Source organism: Pogoniulus pusillus, chromosome 10 (assembly GCF_015220805.1).
Source record: "Pogoniulus pusillus isolate bPogPus1 chromosome 10, bPogPus1.pri, whole genome shotgun sequence".
Lineage (NCBI taxonomy): Eukaryota > Metazoa > Chordata > Aves > Piciformes > Lybiidae > Pogoniulus > Pogoniulus pusillus.
The window spans coordinates 7,030,734-7,052,756 of record NC_087273.1 but is presented as its reverse complement, the minus strand read 5'-3'; the positions used below and the strand labels follow the sequence as shown (position 1 = coordinate 7,052,756).

The window sequence follows — 22,023 nt, the reverse complement described above, 5'->3', positions numbered from 1 at the left end:
CTGGCCAAAGTGCAGAACCCTGCACTTGGCCTTGTTCAATCTCATCCCATTGGCCTCTGCCCACACATCCAGCCTGGCCAGGTCCCTCTGCAGGGCTCTCCTACCCTCCAGCAGCTCCAGAGCTGCTTCTAGCTTGGTGTCATCTGCAAACTTACTGATGCTGGACTCGATCCCCTCATCCAGATCATGTCCCTCAACTTGCTGATGCTGATCTAAGGGAAGAATGGGACTGGTTTTGGAAGCTGCCTGTAACCATCTGCACACAGGAGAGGACCCCAGCATTCAGCACAGAGCTCTGGCCACACACTGCTGCACTCACTGCCCACCACCTTGGTACAAATATGTGACACAAAGGAGAGACACCTCCCTGAGCCACCTGCCCACCCACCTTTCCAGCCTGCCTGTGCATCCCTGGTGACACAAAAAGGCAGGAGAGACAAGACTAAACCCAAGGCAATACCCAGGGACAAGATGAACCCCAAACTCCACCTGAGGACAAATGGGCCAAGCCCAGCTCTGACCTTGGAGGACAAGGAGAGCTGATTTAAAAGCCCTTCATGGGCCAGCCCTCAGTACAATACATGATGGAGACATCAGGTAGTGATAGGACTGGAGGGAATGGGGCAAAACTGCAAGTGGGTAGATTCAGATTGGATGTTAGGAAGAAGTTCTGCACTGTGGGGAGGATGAGACACTGGAACAGGTTGCCCAGAGAGGTGGTGGAAGCCTCATCCCTGGAGGTGTTTAAGGCCAGGCTAGATGGGGCTCTAAGCAACCTGATCTAGTGTGAGGTGCCCCTGCCCATGGCAGGGGGTTGGATCTGGATGATCTTTGAAGTCCCTTCCAGCCCTGACAATTCTAGAGGGGGGTTGGACTCGATGATCTCTTTGGGTCCCTTCCAACCCCTGACATCCTGTGATTCTGAGTCCTGGGCTATGCTCACCAGGAAACATTCTGGCTTGAGATCAGACCAAGAGTGGCTCTGTAGAGCCCAACAGCTCACCCACCTATGCCTGATGCTAACCTCTCGATTCCAAGCTGACAGCCAAGCATGGGAGGTTCCACCTGGTGCAGCTTATTCCTGAGCAGGCTGAGGGCACACTGCTGTGGTGTAGACACAAACCCCAGCCCTGGCAGAGGGCTGTCACTGCACTGCACTGCACTCAGAGATGTAGAAGTAGGTGATGAACAAGTCGTTGATGGTGGTCTTACTGCTTTTCCTTCCACTTCTCCTCCTCCTTAGCTCTCTTCTCATTTCCCTCTGTGTATTGCAAGCACATCCAGCATCAGTTCCTTCTCATCATGCTGTTCCTGTTGGAAAAGTCCCTTGCTGCCCACCTTTCCTTGCATTCAGCAAGCTGTTACCCTGAAGACCAAGAGAACCACAGAATGACAGGGGCTGGAAGTGACCTCAAAAGATCACAGTATGTTAGGGGTTGGAAGGCACCCAAGGAGATCATCGAGTCCAACCTCCCTGCCAGAGCAGGGTAAGAGAAAACCTAACACACCACCAAGAAATATTCCACTGAGAACCTCAAGGAACCCTATCAGATTTCCATTTCAGAGGGAGAAAAGGAGCTGCTTCACAAGGCAGGATGAGTCATGTGCAGTATCTAAACCACCCTCCATCAGAGCACAGGTCATGAGAAACTCTGCTGAGAAAGAGTTCAGACACCTCCTGGCCACGACCACATCTCCAAGAAACCCTGAAGTGCCTGGGGAAGTGCTGAGGGAGGTCTCCAAAGCAGGCAAAAAAATCTTCCCATTCTTCTACCTTCTGCTCCAGGCTTTCATTCCCAGGCAACCAGGAGCAATTCCCAAATCATTTCTTCCTCCTACATGTTTCCCACCTGGGACAAAGACACTGGAAGCCAGCGCCATGGCAACCCCATCAGGCACAGAAGCACTTGGGTTCTTTGGGGAAAATGAGAAGCCTGAAAGGAAGCTGGGAGATAAAGGCTCCTGCTCCTCCTTTCCCACTGCTAGGAAGTAATTAGAAAGAAAGAGGCTTGAATCTGAAGTGCTCTCTCTAGGGGGAAGCAGCTGTCACTTAAAACCATACCACCATGTGGAGAGAAGATAAAAGAGGAGAAGGCTGAGTGCATGAACAGGCTGTGGACCCTCCAAGCTGGAGCTCACTCTGTCATCATCCCACCACATGGAGAGAAAGCAGAAATGAGAGAGCAGGGAGGACAGACAAACCAAACTCTGTCATCAGCTCAAGCAGAGCATGATCCAAACCCTGCCTCATCAGCCCACTGACCTCAAGCTGAGTCTTCCCAGCGGCTCTGCTGCCCTGGGATCAGGCTTTCACATCCCTGAGCAACGCAGTTGGGGCTTTATCTCACCACACTCCTGAGCCTGACTCAGCAGAACTTGCAAAGAAGGTCTCCAGGGTGCAGCTTGGCCTCTCAGCTCCACATTTCCCATTGTTTCTCCCAGGCTTTCAAGGACTAAGGTTAATGATCAGGCAACCTGGTGCTGTTTGGCAGCTCATTAGCAAAAGCAGAGCAGATTCTTTTCATCCCATCCAGACAGGATGATATCATCAGCAGACCTTCAAATCCTTCCAGCTCAGCCTTTCTTTCCCTTCCCAAGTGGAAAGCTGTTTGGGTGATAAAATCTTAAAGCTCCATATCAATGATGTTTTAATGGGACAGCCTCATCCATTCTCCTTCTTTTTTCACCTCCTTCCTGCCCTCCAGACCCTTCCAACTCAAGATACAGCCTTTTGATCTTTGATTCTTTCTGCCCTTCAGAAGACCTCTGTCTTGTTCTTGAGCAGCTGTTATTTGGGAGTAACAAGCCCGAGGTGAGCACACAAATGCTTGGTGCCTTCAGGACCAAGACCTGAATCACTGGGGAAGCTGAGCTTGCAGTGTCACCCCAGGCCAAGCTGATGTGGAAAAGCTGTTAGGAGGCAATCATGCACCTCTGAGGAGCTCTACACATCACCCTGCTCTGTGCTGGGGCTCCCAGACTATACCTGACCAGAGGATTCACAGACCATCACCTTCTCATCATCTACACACTGCAAGTCCTTACTGCACTGCCAGAAGGAAACTGCAGACAGATTGATGGAATGGGTTGGAAAGGACCTCAAAGATCATCTAGATCCTGCCACAGGCAGGGACACCTTGCACTAGACCACTTTGCTCAAGCCCTCAAGCAGAAGCACAGAACTGGAAAAGCCCCTCAGGATCACCAAGTCCAACCTATAACCCTGCTCTACAAGATTCACCTTAAACCACAGCCCTAAGAATCATATCCAAGCAGGTTGGAAGAGACCTCCAAGCTCAGCCAGCCCTGGCCAACCAACCAGACCATGGCACTAAGTGCCTCAGCCAGGCTTGGCTTCAACATCTCCAGGCACAGAGACTCCACCACCTCCCTGGGCAGCCCATTCCAATGCCAATCACTCTCTCTGCCAACAACTTCCTCCTAACATCCAGCCTAGACCTCCCCTGGCACAGCTTGAGACTCTGTCCCCTTCTTCTCTTGCTGCTTGCCTGGCAGAAGAGTCCAACCCCACCTGGCTACAGCCTCCCTGCAGGTAGCTGTAGACAGCAATGAGCTCTGCCCTGAGCCTCCTCTTCTGCAGGCTGCACACCCCCAGCTCCCTCAGCCTCTCCTCACAGAGCTCTGCTCCAGGCCCCTCACAGCTTCATTGCCCTTCTCTGGACACCTTCCAGCACCTCAACATCTCTCTTGAACTGAGGAGCCCAGACTGGACACAGCACTCAAGGTGTGGCCTGAGCAGTGCTGAGCACAGGGACAGAATAACCTCCCTTGTCCTGCTGGCCACACTGCTCCTGATGCTGGCCAGGATGCCATTGGCTCTCTTGGCCACCTGGGCAATCTGCTGCCTCATCTTCAGCTACTCTCTGCCAGTACCACCAGGTCCCTTTCTGCCTGGCCACTCTCCAGCCACTCTGTCCCCAGCCTGTGGTGCTGCTTGGGGTTAATGAGGCATCCAAATGACCCTAAAACCCACCCAGGGTGGGTGACTCCACCACCTCTCTGGCCAGCTCCAGCTTGGCCTTTAACACCTCCTGGGCAACCTAATTATCTACAGAAGCAGAGCCTTGGGGAAGATGCCTCCATGGGAGAGCAGCAGACACCTTGTTAGGATACCAAAACCAAGCACCTTTGGCAGCAGGGGTCCCAGAGGTTCCTCTATATTTAAAACTTGCATCCAGCTCTGGAGCCCCTGGGACAAGAGGGATGTGGAGATGCTGGAGTGTGTCCAGAGCAGGGCCAGGAGGATGCTCAGAGGCTGCAGCAGCTCTGCTGTGAGCACAGACTGAAAGAGTTGGGGCGGTGCAGGCTGGAGCAGAGGAGGCTCCCAGGTGACCTTCTTGTGGCCTTCCAGGATCTGAAGGGGGCTACAAAAAAGCTGGGGAGGGACTTTTGAGGCTGTCAGGGAGTGACAGGACTGGGGGGAATGGAGCAAAGCTGGAGGTGGGGAGAGTCAGAGTGGAGGTGAGGAGGAAGTTGTTGAGCAGGAGAGTGGTGAGAGGCTGGAATGGGTTGCCCAGGGAGGTGGTTGAGGCCCCATGGCTGGAGGTGTTTCAGGCCAAGCTGGCTGAGGCTGTGTGCAGCCTGCTCTAGGGTAGGGTGTCCCTGGGCATGGCAGAGGAGTTGAAACTGGCTGCTCCTTGTAGTCCTTTTCATCCCTGCCTGATTCTATGATTCTAATTTCAGCTATCTGTGTCTTTGTTTAAAACTTGCACCTAATTGTAGCTCTCTGTGTTGTGTGCAGCTGCCTCTGCTCTTCTCAGAGCTTCAGCAGCAAGTCCAAAGAGAAATCTGAGAAGCTGAGAGATGTTGCAAGCAAGGGCAGAGCATGGAAGGGGAGTGGAGCTGCTCTTTCATCCTCAGCCCACAGTGTCAAAACCCTCAGCCTTCACTCTGTCACAGGTTGGCTTCTGAGGGCTTGTGTAATAGTCAAAGGAGGCTAAAAATTGTGCAAGCAAAGGGATTAAGCTCCAGGATGATCATGCTCAGATGGTCCAAGCACACTCTCCTCGAGAGAGAGGGGAATCCTGGGATCTGAGGACACGTCCTGCCATCTCAGGCCAGACCCTGCCTTCCAAACTGCAAGCAGCAGCAGAAAGAGGAGGAGAGAATCAGTCAGTGGCACAATTTAGATGTTCCTCAGAAAGAAAAAGGCCTCAAAACTTTAAACAGAAGTTGTATGGACAAGAGAGCCTTAATCAGAGAATCAAGCAGGTTGGAAGAGACCTCCAAGCTCATCCAGTCCAACCTAGCACCCAGCCCTATCCAGTCAACCAGACCATGGCACTAAGTGCCTCAGCCAGGCTTGGCTTCAACACCTCCAGGCACAGCAACTCCACCACCTCCCTGGGCAGCCCATTCCAATGCCAATCACTCTCTCTGACAACAACTTCCTCCTAACATCCAGCCTAGACCTCCCCTGCCACAACTTCACACTGTGTCCCCTTCTTCTCTTGCTGCTTGCCTGGCAGCAGAGCCCAACCCCACCTGGCTACAGCCTCCCTGCAGGTAGTTGCAGACAGCAATGAGCTCTGCCCTGAGCCTCCTCTTCTGCAGGCTGCACACCCCCAGCTCCCTCAGCCTCTCCTCACAGGGCTGTGCTCCAGGCCCCTCACCTGCTTTGTTGCCCTTCTCTGGACACCTTCCAGCACCTCAACATCTCTCTTGAATTGAGGAGCCCAGAACTGGACACAGCACTCAAGGTGTGGCCTGAGCAGTGCTGAACACAGGGGCAGAATAACCTCCCTTGCTCTGGGCAACCTGTTGCAATGTTCCAGCACCTTCCTGGTGCAGAACTTTCCCCTCACATCCAATCTCAGTCTCCTCTTCTCCCACTTCATACCATTGCCCTTGTCCTGTCCCTGCAGACCTTTGCACACAGTCCCTCTGCAGCCTTCCTGTAGCCCCATTCAGGTACTGGCAGGCTGCTCTGAGGGCTCCCTGGAGCTGCACAACCCCAGTTCCCTCAGCCTGTGCTCACAGCAGGGCTGCTCCAGCCCCCTGATCATTTTCATGACCCTCCTCTGGACCCCTTCCACCAGATCCATGTCCTTCTTGCAGCAGGGGCTCCAGAGCTGGATGCAGCAGTGGAATTGAGGTCTCCTCAGAGCAGAGGGGCAGAATCCTCTCTCTCCACCTGCTGGCCACACTTCTTTGGATGCAGCTCTTTGTTTAAATAGCTCAGACAACAAAAAAGGCCAAAAGAAAAAGAGGCAAAAGCCACCAGTGGCTTGGGATGGCAGGAAGAGAGTGGCAAGCAAGGAAGACAAAGTACTGTACCTTCTACATGGACATCAGGGAGGGTATCAGCAGGGTGTTGCACTGCAGCTGACCTCTTATACACCAGGTGGATCCTTCCCTTCTCCTCTTCCATTTGCTTCCCCCTTTCCAAAGGCTCAATGAAGTATTCATCCTTATCAGTTCTTATCATCCCAGCCTGGGCAGGAAGAGAGAAAGAAGGAGAGGAGGTCATTTGAGAGATGAAGGACCTGGCCTGGTGGTTTCAACACAGGGTGGGGAAGTAAGGGGAAAAGATCAAGGGAAAAAGAAGAGAGAATGGAGAAGAGGAGAATAAAAATATAAAGAGAATAGAGAGGATAAAAGAGGGGAGAGGGCAAAAAGGGGGGAGGGGGGAGAGGGGCAAAAAGGGGGGAGGAGGGAGAGGGGCAAAAAGGGGGGAGGGGGGAGAGGGGCAAAAAGGGGGGAGGGGGGAGAGGGGCAAAAAGGGGGGAGGGGGGAGAGGGGCAAAAAGGGGGGAGGGGGGAGAGGGGCAAAAAGGGGGGGAGGGGGGCAAAAAGGGGGGAGGGGGGAGAGGGGCAAAAAGGGGGGAGGGGGGAGAGGGGCAAAAAGGGGGGAGGGGGGAGAGAGAGGAAGGGAGATGAGCACTGTGTTAGAACAGCCCTGGGCTCTGTTCAGCACCATTGCTCACTCTGTTCCCCACCCTTCCCACACCTTCCAGCCTGTTTTCCCCCTGACCCCACTGGCAGGTGTGATTTGGCATCTCCTCTGTGCACCCTGACCACATTCCCCCTGCTTTTGGACGCTGGCTTTGCCCACCCCTTTGAGATGCTCTCCCTTGGCTTTGCTCCATCCCCGCAGGAAAGGGGACAAATATTGACCTGCTCTGCCTGCCACACAGCACAGAGCAGCTAAAATCACTACAGAGGCCTTCCCTCACCAAGCATGGGGTGAAGGACAGCAGAGAAATCTTTAGATATATTGACTTTTTAAACCCTTTTCTATTGGAAAATGAGGCTTAGAACCAGCAGGGGCAGTTTGGCTCCTCTTTAGCAGCCCAGAGGAGGCAGGGATGCAGAGCCCAGCTTGGCTTTCATCTCCAGGCTGAATTCCCTGCTTCCACACTTCATGAACACAAAGAGCCTGGCATTTTCCCACTGAAGGGGGAACGAGAGGAACAAGCAGGTGCTGGGTCCTTGTGTGGAGCAGGTCCAGAGCTGGGGAAGGGTCTGGAGAACAGGGCTGGGGAGGAGCAGCTGAGGGAGATGGGGGGGTTTAGTGCAGAGAAGAGGAGGCTGAGGGGAGAGCTCAGTGCTCTCTACAGCTCCCTGAGAGGAGGCTGCAGTGAGGTGGGGTTGATCTCTTCTGCCTGTCCTCATGTGATAGAAGGAGATAGAGGTGACAGAGGATGGGCTCTTCTGCCTACCCTCAGGTGATAGAAGGAGATAGAGGTTGATCTCTTCTGCCTATCCTCAGGTGATAGGAGGAGATAGATAGAGGTTGATCTCTTCTGCCTATCCTCAGGTGATAGGAGGAGATAGAGATGATAGAGGCTGGGCTCTTCTGCCTATCCTCAGGTGATAGAAGGAGATAGAGATGATAGAGGTTGGGCTCTTCTGCCTATCCTCAGGTGATAGAAGGAGATAGAGGTGACAGAGGTTGGGCTCTTCTGCCTATCCTCAGGTGATAGAAGGAGATAGAGATGACAGAGGTTGGGCTCTTCTGCCTATCCTCAGGTGATAGAAGGAGATAGAGGTGACAGAGGTTGGGCTCTTCTGCCTATCCTCAGGTGATAAAAGGAGATAGAGGTGACAGAGGTTGGGCTCTTCTGCCTATCCTCAGGTGATAGAAGGAGATAGAGGTGACAGAGGTTGGGCTCTTCTGCCTACCCTCAGGTGACAGAAGGAGATAGAGGTGACAGAGGTTGGGCTCTTCTGCCTATCCTCAGGTGATAGAAGGAGATAGAGGTTGATCTCTTCTGCCTATCCTCAGGTGATAGGAGGAGATAGAGATGATAGAGGTTGGGCTCTTCTGCCTATCCTCAGGTGATAGAAGGAGATAGAGGTTGATCTCTTCTGCCTATACTCAGGTGACAGAAGGAGACAGAGGTTGATCTCTTCTGCCTATCCTCAGGTGACAGAAGGAGACAGAGGTGATAGAGGTTGGGCTCTTCTGCCTATCCTCAGGTGATAGGAGGAGACAGAGGTGATAGAGGTTGAGCTCTTCTGCCTATCCTCAAGCTGCACCAGGGCAGGGTTAGGCTGAAGATGAGAAACAATTTCTTTGCTGCCAGAGCGGTCAGGGATTGGAAGAGGCTGCCCAGGGAGGTGGTGGAGTGCCCATCCCTGGAAGTGTCCTTGTGGCCATGGCACTTGGAGCCATGGTTTAGTGGCCATGGTGGTGTTGGGTTGCTGGCCAACCATTCCATCTGTGGTCTCACCAGGGCAGAGTAAAGTGGGAGGAGGACCTGCTGGCCACGCTTGCCTTAATGCAAGAAGATGCAGACAACAATGGGGGAGCTACAAACAGTGTAAAGCCTTGAGAAGGTATCCTCCAAGGGCAGGTTAAAGTAAGCAACCACCTCCTGAGCCAAAATCAACACCACTTCAGGAGGAACACGAGCCCACATAAATATTCATGGGGCATGAGCTGCTGGAGAGGAAAGAAGCCTCCATTGAGAGAGCACAACAGAGAACTGTGGAGCGCCCGCGAAGAGCGGAGACGCCGAACTCCAAAGCTGGGAGTCACCTGCATGGGTGGGATTGTCAGGAGTATTTTGGGAAGTGAAAAGCCCCATTTCTAGGGCAGGTCCTTTAATTCTCTGGGGTGTTATGCCAAAGCCCACCCTCAAACCTGAGAGAGTGAAGGGGGTTTGTTGAGCAAGGAGGCAGAGGGACACTGGTGGCCATTATGGAGCCAGGCGCCGCTGGGAGAGCTTTGGGCTGGGGAGGTCTGCAGCACACTGAGCTTACAGAGCAAGCCTACAACAGAACATCCCCACCCCACCCAGCACCTCCTGCTCCAGCACAGCTCTCAGCTTTGGGTGCCAGTCTGCACTGCCCTCCTCTAGCCCACATTCTGAAGTGTTTGACCTTCTAACCCCCCTGGGACTGGATGTGGTGTCCCCAGACATGAAGCATCTTTCACTCGTGCAGCTGCCTCTACCAAGCACTCCTCTGCTTAACCCTCTGTGAAAGCAGCTGGGTAGAAGCTAGGTTTCTACAGTGCTGAGACCTTGGTCTATTGAACTCATCAACCATGTCTTACTCTTAGCAGAGTCAAGCAGGTTGGAAGAGACCTCCAAGCTCAGCCAGGCCAACCTAGCACCCAGCCCTGGCCAATCAACCAGACCATGGCACTAAGTGCCTCAGCCAGTGGTTGGACTCTGTGATCTTGGAGACCTCTCCCAGCCCACACCAACCTGTGACTCTAAGTTTAAAGACAGGGGATAGAAGTCCCATAAAAAGATTTGCCATGCAAGCACTCTGGGGAGATGGTTTGATGGCCATGGTGGTGCTGGGTTGGTGATTGGGGCTGGTTGATCTTAGAAGGATTTCCCAAGCCAAACAATTCTGTGAGGTGAGAAAAGTCTCATAAAAGATCTGTCATACCCAGAGTAGTTAAAACAAGAGCTCTGGGGCATGGTTTAATGGCCACAGTTGGACTTAACAACCTCAGAGGTCTTTTCCCAACCAAAATAATTCTTTGATTCTAAGAAAGTTGGGTGGCCAAAAGCCTCACAACAGATTCTCCGAGCAGGCTAAGTGAAAACAAGCAAGCTGCTGGTGCTGGCCCGTGTGGTTTCAGCAGCATCACTTATTTCACCCACCACAAAGCCTCCCAGAACCTTTCTTCTGGCCATTCTAGGGCTGAAACTGGAAAAATCACAGAGTCACCGAATTAAACAGGTTAGAAAAGACCTCTGAGATCCTTCAGGCCAACTTATCACTTAACCCATCTAATTAACTAACCCATGGCACTAAGTGCCTCAGCCAGCCTCCTTTTAAACACCTCCAGGATGGTGACTCCACCACCTCCCTGGGCAGCCCATTCCAATGCCAATCACTCTCTCTGCCAACAACTTCCTCCTAACATCCAGCCCAGACCTCCTCTGTCACAGCTTGAGACTCTGTCCTCTTGTTCTGTTGCTGCTTGCCTGGGAGAAGAGGCCAACCCCACCTGGCTACAGCCTCCCTTCAGGCAGTTGTAGACAGCAATGAGGTCTGCCCTGAGCCTCCTCTTCTGCAGGCTGCACCCCCCCAGCTCCCTCAGCCTCTCCTCACAGGGCTGTGCTCCAGCCCCCTCCCCAGCCTTGCTGCCCTTCTCTGGACACATTCAAGCACCTCAACATCTTTCTTAGATAGAAGGGCCCAGAACTGCTTCTCCTTAAGCCTTCTGATTCCTCCTTTGTTTTCTGGTTGGATTTTTATTTCCCCTACCCCTGCTGGACAATCACAGGTGGCCCCCAGGTCTACTCCTGCAGTTCACTCAATAGCAGCCCTGTTGAACAGCATCAAGAGCTCTGTGTTCCCTCCAGCTAGCAGCCCAGCAGCAGCCCAGCAGACAGCACATCCTGCCAAGACAAACACATGGAGCTGGGCACAGGGGAAAGGAGAGGAGGTGGGGAGCAGCTTCTGGAGACAGCCCTCTCCAGTCTAAACTTCTTAAGAGAGTGGATATAAACCTGCTTTTATAAAGAAGGTGCTGCCTGGTCTGAAAAACACAGAGTGAGGGCAAAAAAACACTGCTACCTTTCAGCCCCTGTGTTGGCCTAAGGTGGGTTCAGCTCCGTGACTGTGCAGAACCTGCGTCACTGCTACCTGCTTCACTCCTCCCTCCCCTGCAGCAGAGCTTTGGGGGAGTCTCACCCAAACACTGCTTGGTTTATTGGAAATCAAAACAATAAAGCAAAGCCAAGGAGGTTGCTTTGCCCTGCAAGCACATTTCCCTTCTCCTGCCTCCACTGAAACGCAGCCACAGCTGGAGGAAAGAAGTTTCCTCCCCGTGTAGCTCCAGGCTTGCGAGGTTGTCATCTCTCTCCTGGATTTGGTCAAGCATCAACTGGGCCTGCAGGTGTCTTCTTCACAAAACAGTCTGGAAGTTTCTGAAGCTGCAGAGTTTTGGAGTTTGTCCCATGGTCATATGATCAGAGGGTGTGGGTTGGAAAGGACTAAGGGTCATCTTGTTCACCCTCACTCTACTGCCTGACTCCTTTCAGCACCACCACCTTCAAGCTGCTCCTAGTAGAGCAAGCAGGAATTCAAAGCTCATTTTGTCTGCTTGGAGGGTCAAGGATGGAGCTAACAACCCTGGGAATGCATCCTGGCCTGTGTTGGCAGTGGTGTGGGGACAGCACAACCAAGGCAGGGATCAAGCCCACATAGAACCATAGAATCAATCAGGTGGGAAGAGACCTCCAAGCTCATCCAGTCCAACCTAGCACCCAGCCCTGGCCAGTCAGAGGCACTGGTGAGGCCACATCTTGAATACTGGGGTCAGTTTTGGACCCCTCCCCTCACTCCAAGAAGGACACTGAGGGCTAGAGCAGGTTCAGAGAAGGGCAACAGAGCTGGGGAAGGGTCTGGAGAACAGGGCTGGGGAGGAGCAGCTGAGGGAGCTGGGGAGTCTGAAGAGAGGAGGCTGAGAGGAGAGCTCATTGATCCATACAGCTGCCTGAGAGGAGGCTGCAGTGAGGTGGAGGTTGGACTCTTCTCCCTAGGGGATAGATGGAGAGGCAATGGCCTGAAATTGTGCCAGGGGAGGGTTAGGTTGGAAATGAGGAACAATTTCTTTGCTGCCAGAGTGGTCAAGGATTGGAAGAGGCAGCCTAGGGAGGTGGTGAACTCCCTGGAGGAGTTCAATAAACCTGTGGCCATGGCACTTGGGGCCATAGTTTAGTGACCCTGGTGGTGTTGGGTAGAAGGTTGGACTTGATGGTCTCACAGGTCTTTTCCAACCCAACCCACCCTGTGATTCTGTGCCAATGGGCTACAAAATCCATGCTGTGTCACACAGTTTATCTGCTGCAGCACTCCTGGCAAGGCACTGCAGAGTTAAAGCAGGAGCTGCAAGGAGAAATGGGATCTGTTCAACTGAGTATCAGGATGGAGATGGAGAAACAGGATCAGAACACAGGAATCTCCTCTTCCAAACTAGGGAGGTGATTTAGGAGCAAGAAGCTAAGACAGGTTGGTGTTAGAAGAGAGAATGTCAAGCTGAGCAGAAACAAGAGACTCATTTCCTTAACTAAGGGGAGCTCTTCCTGGGGCTCAAACTCATCTTCAGCACAACCACTTTGCCCATTCTAAGCACACTTGGTGTCATCAGGGTGATAAAAGCATGGCTGTGAGGCTGGCACAACACTGTGGAAAGAGACTTAGTCCAGAGCCACACACACCAATCTGCACCCCCATCTCAAATGGGCACTGATGGAAATCAAACCCACTCCTCATTAATCCACAGATCCAAAGTGAGAGCAGAAAATCAATCCCACTCCTCAATCCATGTAGAGCAGAAAATCAAACCCACTCCCCATTAATCCATGGATCCAGTGTGGGAGCAGAAAATCAAACCCACTTCTCATTAATGCATGGATCTCATGTGGGAGCAGAAAATCAAATCCACTTCTCATTAATCTATGTAGAAGCAGAAGATCAAACCCACTCCTTATTAATCTATGCAGGAGCATCAAATCAAAGCCACTCCTCATTAATCCATGGATGCAATGTGGGAGCAGAAAATCAAAGCCACTCCTCATTAATCCATGGATGCAATGTGGGAGCAGAAAATTAAATCCACTCCTCATTAATTCACAGAGCCAGTGAGGGCAGAAAATCAAACCCACTCCTCAATCCATGCAGAAGCAGAAAATCAAACTCACTCCACATTAATCCAGGGATCCAATGTGGGAGCAGAAAATCAAACCCACTCCTCATTAATCCATGGATGCAATGTGGGAGCAGAAAAATCAAACCCACTCCTCATTAATCCATGGATCCAGAGTGAGAGCAGAAAATCAAATCCACTCCTCATTAATCCATGGATGCAATGTGGGAGCAGAAAAATCAAACCCACTCCTCATTAATCCATGTGGAAGCAGAAAATCAAACCCACTCCTCATTAATCCACGGATCCAGAGTGAGAGCAGAAAATCAAACCCACTCCTCATTAATCCATGGATCCAGAGTGAGAGCAGAAAATCAAACCCACTCCTCATTAATCCACGGATCCAGAGTGAGAGCAGAAAATCAAACCCACTCCTCATTAATCCATGGATCCAGAGTGAGAGCAGAAAATCAAACCCACTCCTCATTAATCCATGGATCCAATGTGGGAGCAGAAAATCAAACCCACTCCTCATTAATCCATGGATCCAGAGTGAGAGCAGAAAATCAAACCCACTCCTCATTAATCCATGGATCCAGAGCGAGAGCAGAAAATCAAACCCACTCCTCATTAATCCATGGATCCAGAGTGAGAGCAGAAAATCAAACCCACTCCTCATTAATCCATGGATCCAGAGTGAGAGCAGAAAATCAAACCCACTCCTCATTAATCCATGGATCCAGAGTGAGAGAAGAAAATCAAACCCACTCCTCAGGATGAGGCTCTTAGTGCCATGGTCTAGTTGATTGGATGGGGCTGGGTGATAGGTTGGACTAGATGATCTTGGAGGTCTCTTCCAACCTGGTTGATTCTATGATTCTCATTAATCCATGGATCCAGAGTGAGAGCAGAAAATCAAACCCACTCCTCATTAATCCATGGATCCAGAGCGAGAGCAGAAAATCAAACCCACTCCTCATTAATGCATGGATCCAGAGTGAGAGCAGAAAATCAAACCCACTCCTCATTAATCCATGGATCCAGAGCGAGAGCAGAAAATCAAACCCACTCCTCATTACTCCACGGATCCCATATGGAAGCAGAATCCCTCCTCACCATCCCTGCTTGCTCCTCCAAGGAATCCAACCCATCCTAATGTGCTAATTGCTGCCCCACTTCCAGGAGCAAAAGGCACCAAGCTAACCCCAATCCTGATGGATTTGCACAGGAGAGAAGAGAAGTGGCAACACTTTTCTGGGTCATGAAGAAAATGACAACTTATTTCTGGGTCATTCTGTGCAAAAAAAAAAATCAAAGGAAGCTTTTCAGCCTCACAGAAAATTCCTTTGTGCTGAAAATTCTCCTGCTTGGTTTTCATCCAAATCTGGGGGTTTGGGTTTTTTTATTCCCCTCCTCCCCCTTTTTCCCTTTCTGTAAGTCTAAGAAAACTCAATGCAAGCCCTTAAAAAGTTATAGGAAAGAAAAAGCCAAACCCCAAAGCTTGTGTGGAAAAAAAACCAAATCTCTTTTTTTCCCTTTTGTTCTTGGAAAACCTACAGAGCCTCGTTTCTGACAGCAAGAGCTGGCACCAGAAAGGCTTTGTCCTTAAAGCAGGAATTGTGGCTTTAAAAATCTCAGTTATTAAAAAGAGAAAAAGCATTCCTGGAACGTGCTCAGTGCAAGAAAGCAGCTCCCTGAGCCCAAAAGAAATCCTCTGCAAGGGGGAAAAAAGAAATCACACAATCAATGGCAGGGGCTGGAAGGGACCTTAAAAGCTCATCCAATCCAACCCCCCCCTTGGTGGCAACCGCAGAAGCTCTCTGCTCGGTGGTGGAACAGCACAACTTGCTGCTGTGAAAAGCAGCCTGAGGTGGGTGCATGATAAAAGGCACTAAGGGCTGCCAGGTCTCGCAGGGTTTGCCCAGTTCCTGGAGCCCATGGGATGCCAGGAGAGTCGCCGCTTCCTCTGCAAAGTGGAAAGGAAAACAAAAAGCAGGGACACCTGATAGCCTTCGAAGAAAGAAAAACAACAGCCTCGGCTCCAGCGCTGAATGCTCCCAGAGCAAACAAAACAATCCCCTGGCCGGCAACGGGGGCAGGGAGAAGAGGACACCTGAGGTCAGCAGCCCGGCGCCTGTGAGGGCGCACAGAGCCCTGCTGCTGCTGCTGCTGCCCAGGCAGCGACCGCACCACGGAGCCACCGCAGCTGCCTGCGCCCAGCGCTGCCCTGCTGTCTGTGCTGAGCCACCGCAGCTGCCTGCGCCCAGCACTGCCCTGCTGCCTGCGCTGAGCCACCGCAGCTGCCTGCACCCAGCACTGCCCTGATGCCTGCGCTGAGCCACCGCAGCTGCCTGCGCTGAGCCACCGCAGCTGCCTGCGCCCAGCACTGCCCTGCTGCCTGCGCTGAGCCACCGCAGCTGCCTGCGCCCAGCACTGCCCTGCTGCCTGCGCTGAGCCACCGCAGCTGCCTGCGCCCAGCACTGCCCTGCTGCCTGCGCTGAGCCACCGCAGCTGCCTGCGCCCAGCACTGCCCTGCTGCCTGCGCTGAGCCACCGCAGCTGCCTGCACCCAGCACTGCTCTGCTGCCTGCGCTGAGCCACCGCAGCTGCCTGCGCTCAGCACTGCCCTGCTGCCTGCGCTGAGCCACCGCAGCTGCCTGCGCCCAGCACTGCCCTGCTGCCTGCGCTGAGCCACCGCAGCTGCCTGTGCAGGTCCCTTCCAACCCAGACCATTCTCTGACCTGTGCAGGTCCCTTCCAACCCAGACCATTCTCTGACCTGTGCAGGTCCCTTCCAACCCAGACCATTCTATGACCTGTGCAGGTCCCTTCCAACCCAGACCATTCTATGACCTGTGCAGGTCGGTTCCAACCCAGACCATTCTCTGACCTGTGCAGGTCCCTTCCAACCCAGACCATTCTCTGACCTGTGCAGGTCCCTTCCAACCCAGACCATTCTCTGACCTGTGCAGGTCGGTTCCAACCCAGACCATTCTATGACCTGTGCAGGTCCCTTCCAACCCAGACCATTCTCTGACCTGTGCAGGTCCCTTCCAACCCAGACCATTCTATGACCTGTGCAGGTCCCTTCCAACCCAGACCATTCTATGACCTGTGCAGGTCGGTTCCAACCCAGACCATTCTCTGACCTGTGCGGGTCCCTTCCAACCCAGACCATTCTCTGACCTGTGCAGGTCCCTTCCAACCCAGACCATTCTATGACCTGTGCAGGTCCCTTCCAACCAGATCACTCTATGATTCATAGAGTAATGGGGACCTCAAGTCCCAGCACACAGCCAGGGAGCCACCTCCAACATGGCATCCATCAGAAAGGTTCTCCAGGTGACCTTTCAGGCTCTGTGGACTCTGCTGTACTTAGGAAGTGGGAATTCATTATTTTCTGCATCATCTTTGCATTCATAGATTCATGGAATGGGTTGGAATGGACCTTCAAGATCATCCAGTTCCAGCCCCCTGTCATGGGCAGGGACACCTCCCACTAGCCCAGGTTGCTCAAAACCTCATCCAACCTGGTCTTGAACACCTCCAGGGAAAGGACATCCACAGCCTCCCTGGGCAACCTGTGCCAGTATCTCCCTACCCTCACTCTCAAGAATTTCTTCCTCATCTCCAGCCTCAACACCTCCTCTTCCAGCTCAAAGCCACTGCTTCTCATCCTGTCACTCAAAACCTCCCCCTAGCCCAGGCTGCTCAAAGCCTCATCCATCCTGGCCTTGCACACCTCCAGGGAGGGGGCATTCACAATCTGCCTGGACACCCAGCTCATCTTTTGCACCTCCCAAGTCAAGAAGCAAGCAGGCTGGCATGAGGGCTTCGCTGTCAGCTGCTTCCTCCACTGGTGGTTGTGGAAGTTTCTCTTCCCATGGGGCTTTTCCCATGGGTTAAGTGTCAGAAAGAAGCACAGAAGACTACCAGGTGTAGCCCCTCACACTCCTGAGAAACAACCAGACACCAAACTGCTTGGCTCAACCTTCATCAACTCCCATTTCCACCAGTCCCCCAGCCTAGAGGGGCTGCTGATTTATGCTGTGAGGAGCACACAAAGCAGCTTTGCAAAGCTCTTGGCCCTTCCCCACAGCTGGAAGGGCTGCACTCACCTTGGCTACACAAAGCTCCACGCTGTGGGCAAGCTACCAATGGAGATAAAGATGTCCCTGCTCAAAAGGCCTTGCAAGGGAATAGAAAACACAGTCAAAACTAAAGGGTGAAACTCAGTTGTCAGCTCAGATAGAAGCTGGAGAAGAAACAGGACCCTGACATATTTTTACCCTGAGTGGAAATAATTCTGTTGGTCTAAAGCTCAGAAGCACCACTTCAAAGCACTCAAAAATGCCCAAACTGAGACTATTTACATCAGCCTCATGCTTTGAAATTGCTCCTGCATCTTGGGGCAAGAAAATTCCTGCTTAAATCTCTGAGAGGAAAAGCAGTTTTAGGCTGAATCAGTGACTCAGGCAGGAATAAACCAAGAGAAGCAAAGGACAGAATGATTTGTGTGAGGTCAGGAAGGTCATTTGCTGTTGCATGGTCGAGCTTTTAAGGCAGAAAGTCAAAGCAATTCATTAAAGTTCTCAGCCAAGTCGCAGGAGTACTCCAGGAAAGAGAAGGATTAGTTTCAAATCCCAGGGAAAGCAAATATTTCACCCCATGAGAGGAACAAAGGGCTGCAGCTTTCTCCAGCATGGCAAGAAACAGGAGGTCAGGGGGTCAAATGGACTTTTATTCCCATAACTTTTTCAGGGAGCTGCTTGGAGCTCCACTGAATCTGTTTGGCTGGTAGAGCCCTTTCAGATCACCGAGTCCAACCCTTCACCCAGCACTGCCCACGAAACCATGGCGCTCAGCACCACATCTACACAGCTTTGGAACCCCTCAAGGGATGGGGACTCTATAACTCCCCTGGGCAACCTGTTCTCAGGGCACTGGCTCCTCCATGGAGGTTCTGAAAGCCTTAGAATTGTAGAATCAAGCAGGTTGGAAGAGACCTCCAAGCTCAGCCAGGCCAACCTAGCACCCAGCCCTATCCAGTCAACCAGCCCATGGCACTAAGTGCCTCAGCCAGGCTTGGCTTCAACACCTCCTGGGCTAGTGGGAGGTGTCCCTGCCCATAACAGGGGAATTGCAACTGAATGATCTTGAAGGTCCCTTCCAACCCATTCTGTGCTTCTATGAAACACCCTCTACATCTTATTACTCTGGAGAAGAATCTGTGCCCTACATGGCTCCAGCCTCCTTTCAGGGTGCTGCAGAGAGCAGTGTGACTCTCCAAAAGCCAGGCAGATGATGGGCTCCTCCAACACATCTTAATTACCTTCTGCTCTTCTCTTGCCTCTCCACCACCCTGCATCCTGTTTGCATAGACTCACAGGCACAGAGGGTCATGAAGACACAGAAATGTGTGCAAGGGCTGGAGACAGACCCCTTAAGAGGGCATTTCTTTTACTTCCTGCATCTTGATTCAAAAGCCACTGTTTATGTTGGCTGATTCAGCTGCCAAAGGGAGAACTTTAAACCTGCACAGGATGGGATTTTATCATAGAATCCTTAGAATGGGTTGGCTTGGAAAGGACTTTCAAGACCATCCAGTTCCAACTCCCTGCTGTAGGCAGGGACACCTCTCACTAGCCCAGGTTGCTCAAGGTCTTATCCAACCTGGCCTTGAACACCTCCAGCCACAACCTCCCTGGGCAACCTGTGTCTCCCCACCCTCATTGCCAAGAATTTCTTCCTCATCTCCAGCCTCAATCTTCCCTCTCCCAGCTCAAAGAGTGAAACTCAGCTGTCAGCTCAGACAGAAGCTGGAGAAGAAACAGAACCTCAAAAGCCACAGCCCTCAAAGCCACTGCCCTTTGTCCTATCTTTTCCATCCAGCCTTGCTCCTTGTGCCCCTCTGCAAACCATGCACAGCTCTGAGGTCCAGCTCCAGATGGAACCAGGGAGAGGGCTGAATAAACAAGGGACAGCAAACGAGGCACTGCTGAATGTGGCTTCTGTGCCTCCTTCGGAGCAGCACAGGCTCCAGCCTCAATGAGAACCTTGAGAGAGGTCACCAGGGTGGAGCTGTGAGAACATTGCCTGCTTCAGTGTCTATTTACCCTCTCTGAGGGACAGACAAACTTTGCCACGTGTGAGATGTGAAGGCAGAAGGCAAATGAGAGGTTGATTCACAGGCACCTTATCAAGGCTCCACAGAAGTTCACAATCTGGCTTTTATTGGCCCCAAAATGAGAGGAAGAAAAAAAAAGAGGGAGGGTGGGGGGGGTTCTGCTTGGTCACTTGGATGAGCTGGGGCTACTTTAGAACCTGTTGGCTGTGAGCCTCCAGGAATTCACAGGACTTCTTAAGACTGGAAAAGATCTTCAAGATCACTGAGTCCAATCATTAGTTTCACACTGACAAGCCCTTGACTAAACCAAAGCCCTCAGCACAACATCTCATCACTATGAAGTGCTGTGGTTGGAAAGGGCCACCAGGATCATCCAGTCCAACCTTCATCCCAGCATCCTTCATCACTAGACCATAGCCTCAAGCACCACATCCACTCTCCTCTTAAACATCTCCAGGGATGGTGACTCCACCACCTCCCTGGGCAGCCTTTTCCAGTGCCTGACCTCCTGCTCAGTAAAGATGTTCCTCCTTCCTCCTTAATTCAAGAATTAAGCAGCTTTGGGAACAAAAAAAATGAAGGCAGAAAACTCAGAAAGGAAATGATTTGTCCAACTGCCTCCTTAAACTCTCTTGGTGTCAATGCAGGGCCAAGGTTTGAGCCCAGGTGAGGTGAGGTTTGAGCACAGGTAGCCAGAGCAGCACCCAGCCACCAGCAAGGTGGTGCAGATCATTCTGAACCACAACCACACTAAGGACAGCAGCACAGAAACACAGAATTGTTTGAGTTGCAACAAGCCCTCTAAGATGATCCAGTCCAAGCAGCAACCCAGCACCACCAGGGCCACTAAACCTTGTTTCCAAGTGCCATGGCTGCAAGTTGCTTGAACACCTCCAGGGATGGGGACTCCACCACCTCCCTGGGCAGCCTCTTCCAATCCCTGACCACGCTGGCAGTAAAGAAATTGTTCCTCATCTCTAACATAACCTAAGCCTCCCTTGGCACAATTTCAGGCCATTGCCTCTCCTATCCTCTGATTCTAGGCAGAAGAGCCCAACCCCCACCTCACTGCAGCCTCCTTTCAGGCAGCTGTAGAGAGCACTGAGCTCTCCCCTCAGCCTCCTCTTCTCCACACTAAACACCCCCAGCTCCCTCAGCTGCTCCTCTCCAGCCCTGTTCTCCAGACCCTTCCCCAGCTCTGCAGCCCTTCTCTGGCCCTGCCCCAGCCCCTCACTGTCCCTCTTGGAGTGAGCTGAGCCTCACTGTGTGCAGGGTGAGTGGTGCCCTGCACAGCAGCTGTGCCTGGCTCTCTGCTCCCTGCTCCCCTGGGGGCTGCTGCTGGCCCTGAGCTCTGCTGGAGCTTTGCTTGGGCTTGGCTTCTCTCAGCACAGCTCCTGGAGACAGCCACACAGCACAGTGCCTGAACAGCAGCTCTCCACCTCTCTGCAAAGCACCCACACCACAGAGACATTACCACAGTCTTGAGCCCTGCTCTGCTGGGAGGTGTCCCTGCACATGTCAAAGGGGTTGGAACCAGATGACCTTTAAGATCCCACCCAAACCCTTCTATCAGTCTCTGGGTGTGCTCTGCATGCAGGGGCAAAGCTTAGCAGAGATTATTTTCCTTCCAGCTTAGCTCAAGAAGGGTTTTAAACCCACAACTATCCTGCAGGGATATTTTCTGCTGGCCTACAGACTCCAACCTGTCCAAACACCTTGAGTACAGGCTACACCTTGAGTGCTCTGTCCAGTTCTGGGCTCCTCAATTCAAGAGAGAGGTTGAGGTGCTGGAAGGTGTCCAGAGAAGGGCAATGAAGCTGGTGAGGGGCCTGGAGCACAGCCCTGTGAGGAGAGGCTGAGGGAGCTGGGGGTGTGCAGCCTGCAGCAGAGGAGGCTCAGGGCAGAGCTCATTGCTGTCTACAAGTACCTGAAGGGAGGCTGTAGCCAGGTGGGGTTGGGCTCTTCTGCCAGGCAAGCAGCAACAGAATAAGGGAACAGTCTGAAGTTATGGCAGGGGAGGTCTAGGCTGGATGTTAGGAAGAAGTTGTTGTCAGAGAGAGTGATTGGCATTGGAATGGGCTGCCCAGGGAGGTGGTGGAGTGGCCGTGCCTGGAGGTGTTGACTCAAAGCCTGGCTGAGGCACTTAGTGCCATGGTCTGGTTGACTGGATAGGGCTGGGTGCTAGGTTGGCCTGGATGATCTTGAAGGTCTCTTCCAACCTGCTTGATTCTATGACTCTACAATCCCTAAGTGCTTCCTAAGACACCAACCTCTCTGCTTGGGGAGTTGTGTGGACCTAAAATATCCTGCTTGACACAGGCTTCCTTTCCTTGAAAGGCATCACATGAAAACCACTTTCAAAATGCTCTATTAAAAACAAACCCCAAAGAACCAATAAATGCTGTTTTGAAGTCTAGCTGCTGCACCACCCTCGAGGAGGCAAAAGAGTTCTCTCCTTAAAACATTCCTCTCTTCAAATATAGCCTCCTGTGCCCACACAGGCAGCCTCAAACACCAGAGTGAGCACCTAGAAGGGAGTAGGCACCATGGAATTACTGGGGCAGGGTTGGGGGGGATGGATTGGAGAAGAGATTCAAGAGCAGTTAAAGCATATATATGTTCAGGCTGGACGTGAGGAGGAAGTTGTTGAGCATGAGAGTGGTGAGAGGCTGGAATGGGCTCCCAGGGAGGTGGTTGAGGCCCCATGGCTGGAGGTGTTTAAGGCCAGGCTGGATGAGGCTGAGTGCAGCCTGCTCTAGGGTAGGGTATCCCTGTCCATGGCAGGGGGGTTGGAACTGGATGATCCATGTGGTCCTTT

The 22,023-nt window shown here is 52.3% G+C and overlaps 1 protein-coding gene across 1 annotated transcript in view; it reads right to left on the bottom strand.

The window, feature by feature from the left end:
- Positions 1-22,023, bottom strand: part of ADAMTS3 (ADAM metallopeptidase with thrombospondin type 1 motif 3) — a 95,354-nt gene that overhangs the window by 52,504 nt on the left and 20,827 nt on the right. The window contains exon 4 of the mRNA XM_064149685.1: positions 6,298-6,454. Coding sequence (XP_064005755.1) covers positions 6,298-6,454 — 157 coding nt within the window. The remainder of the gene's footprint in view (positions 1-6,297; positions 6,455-22,023) is intronic.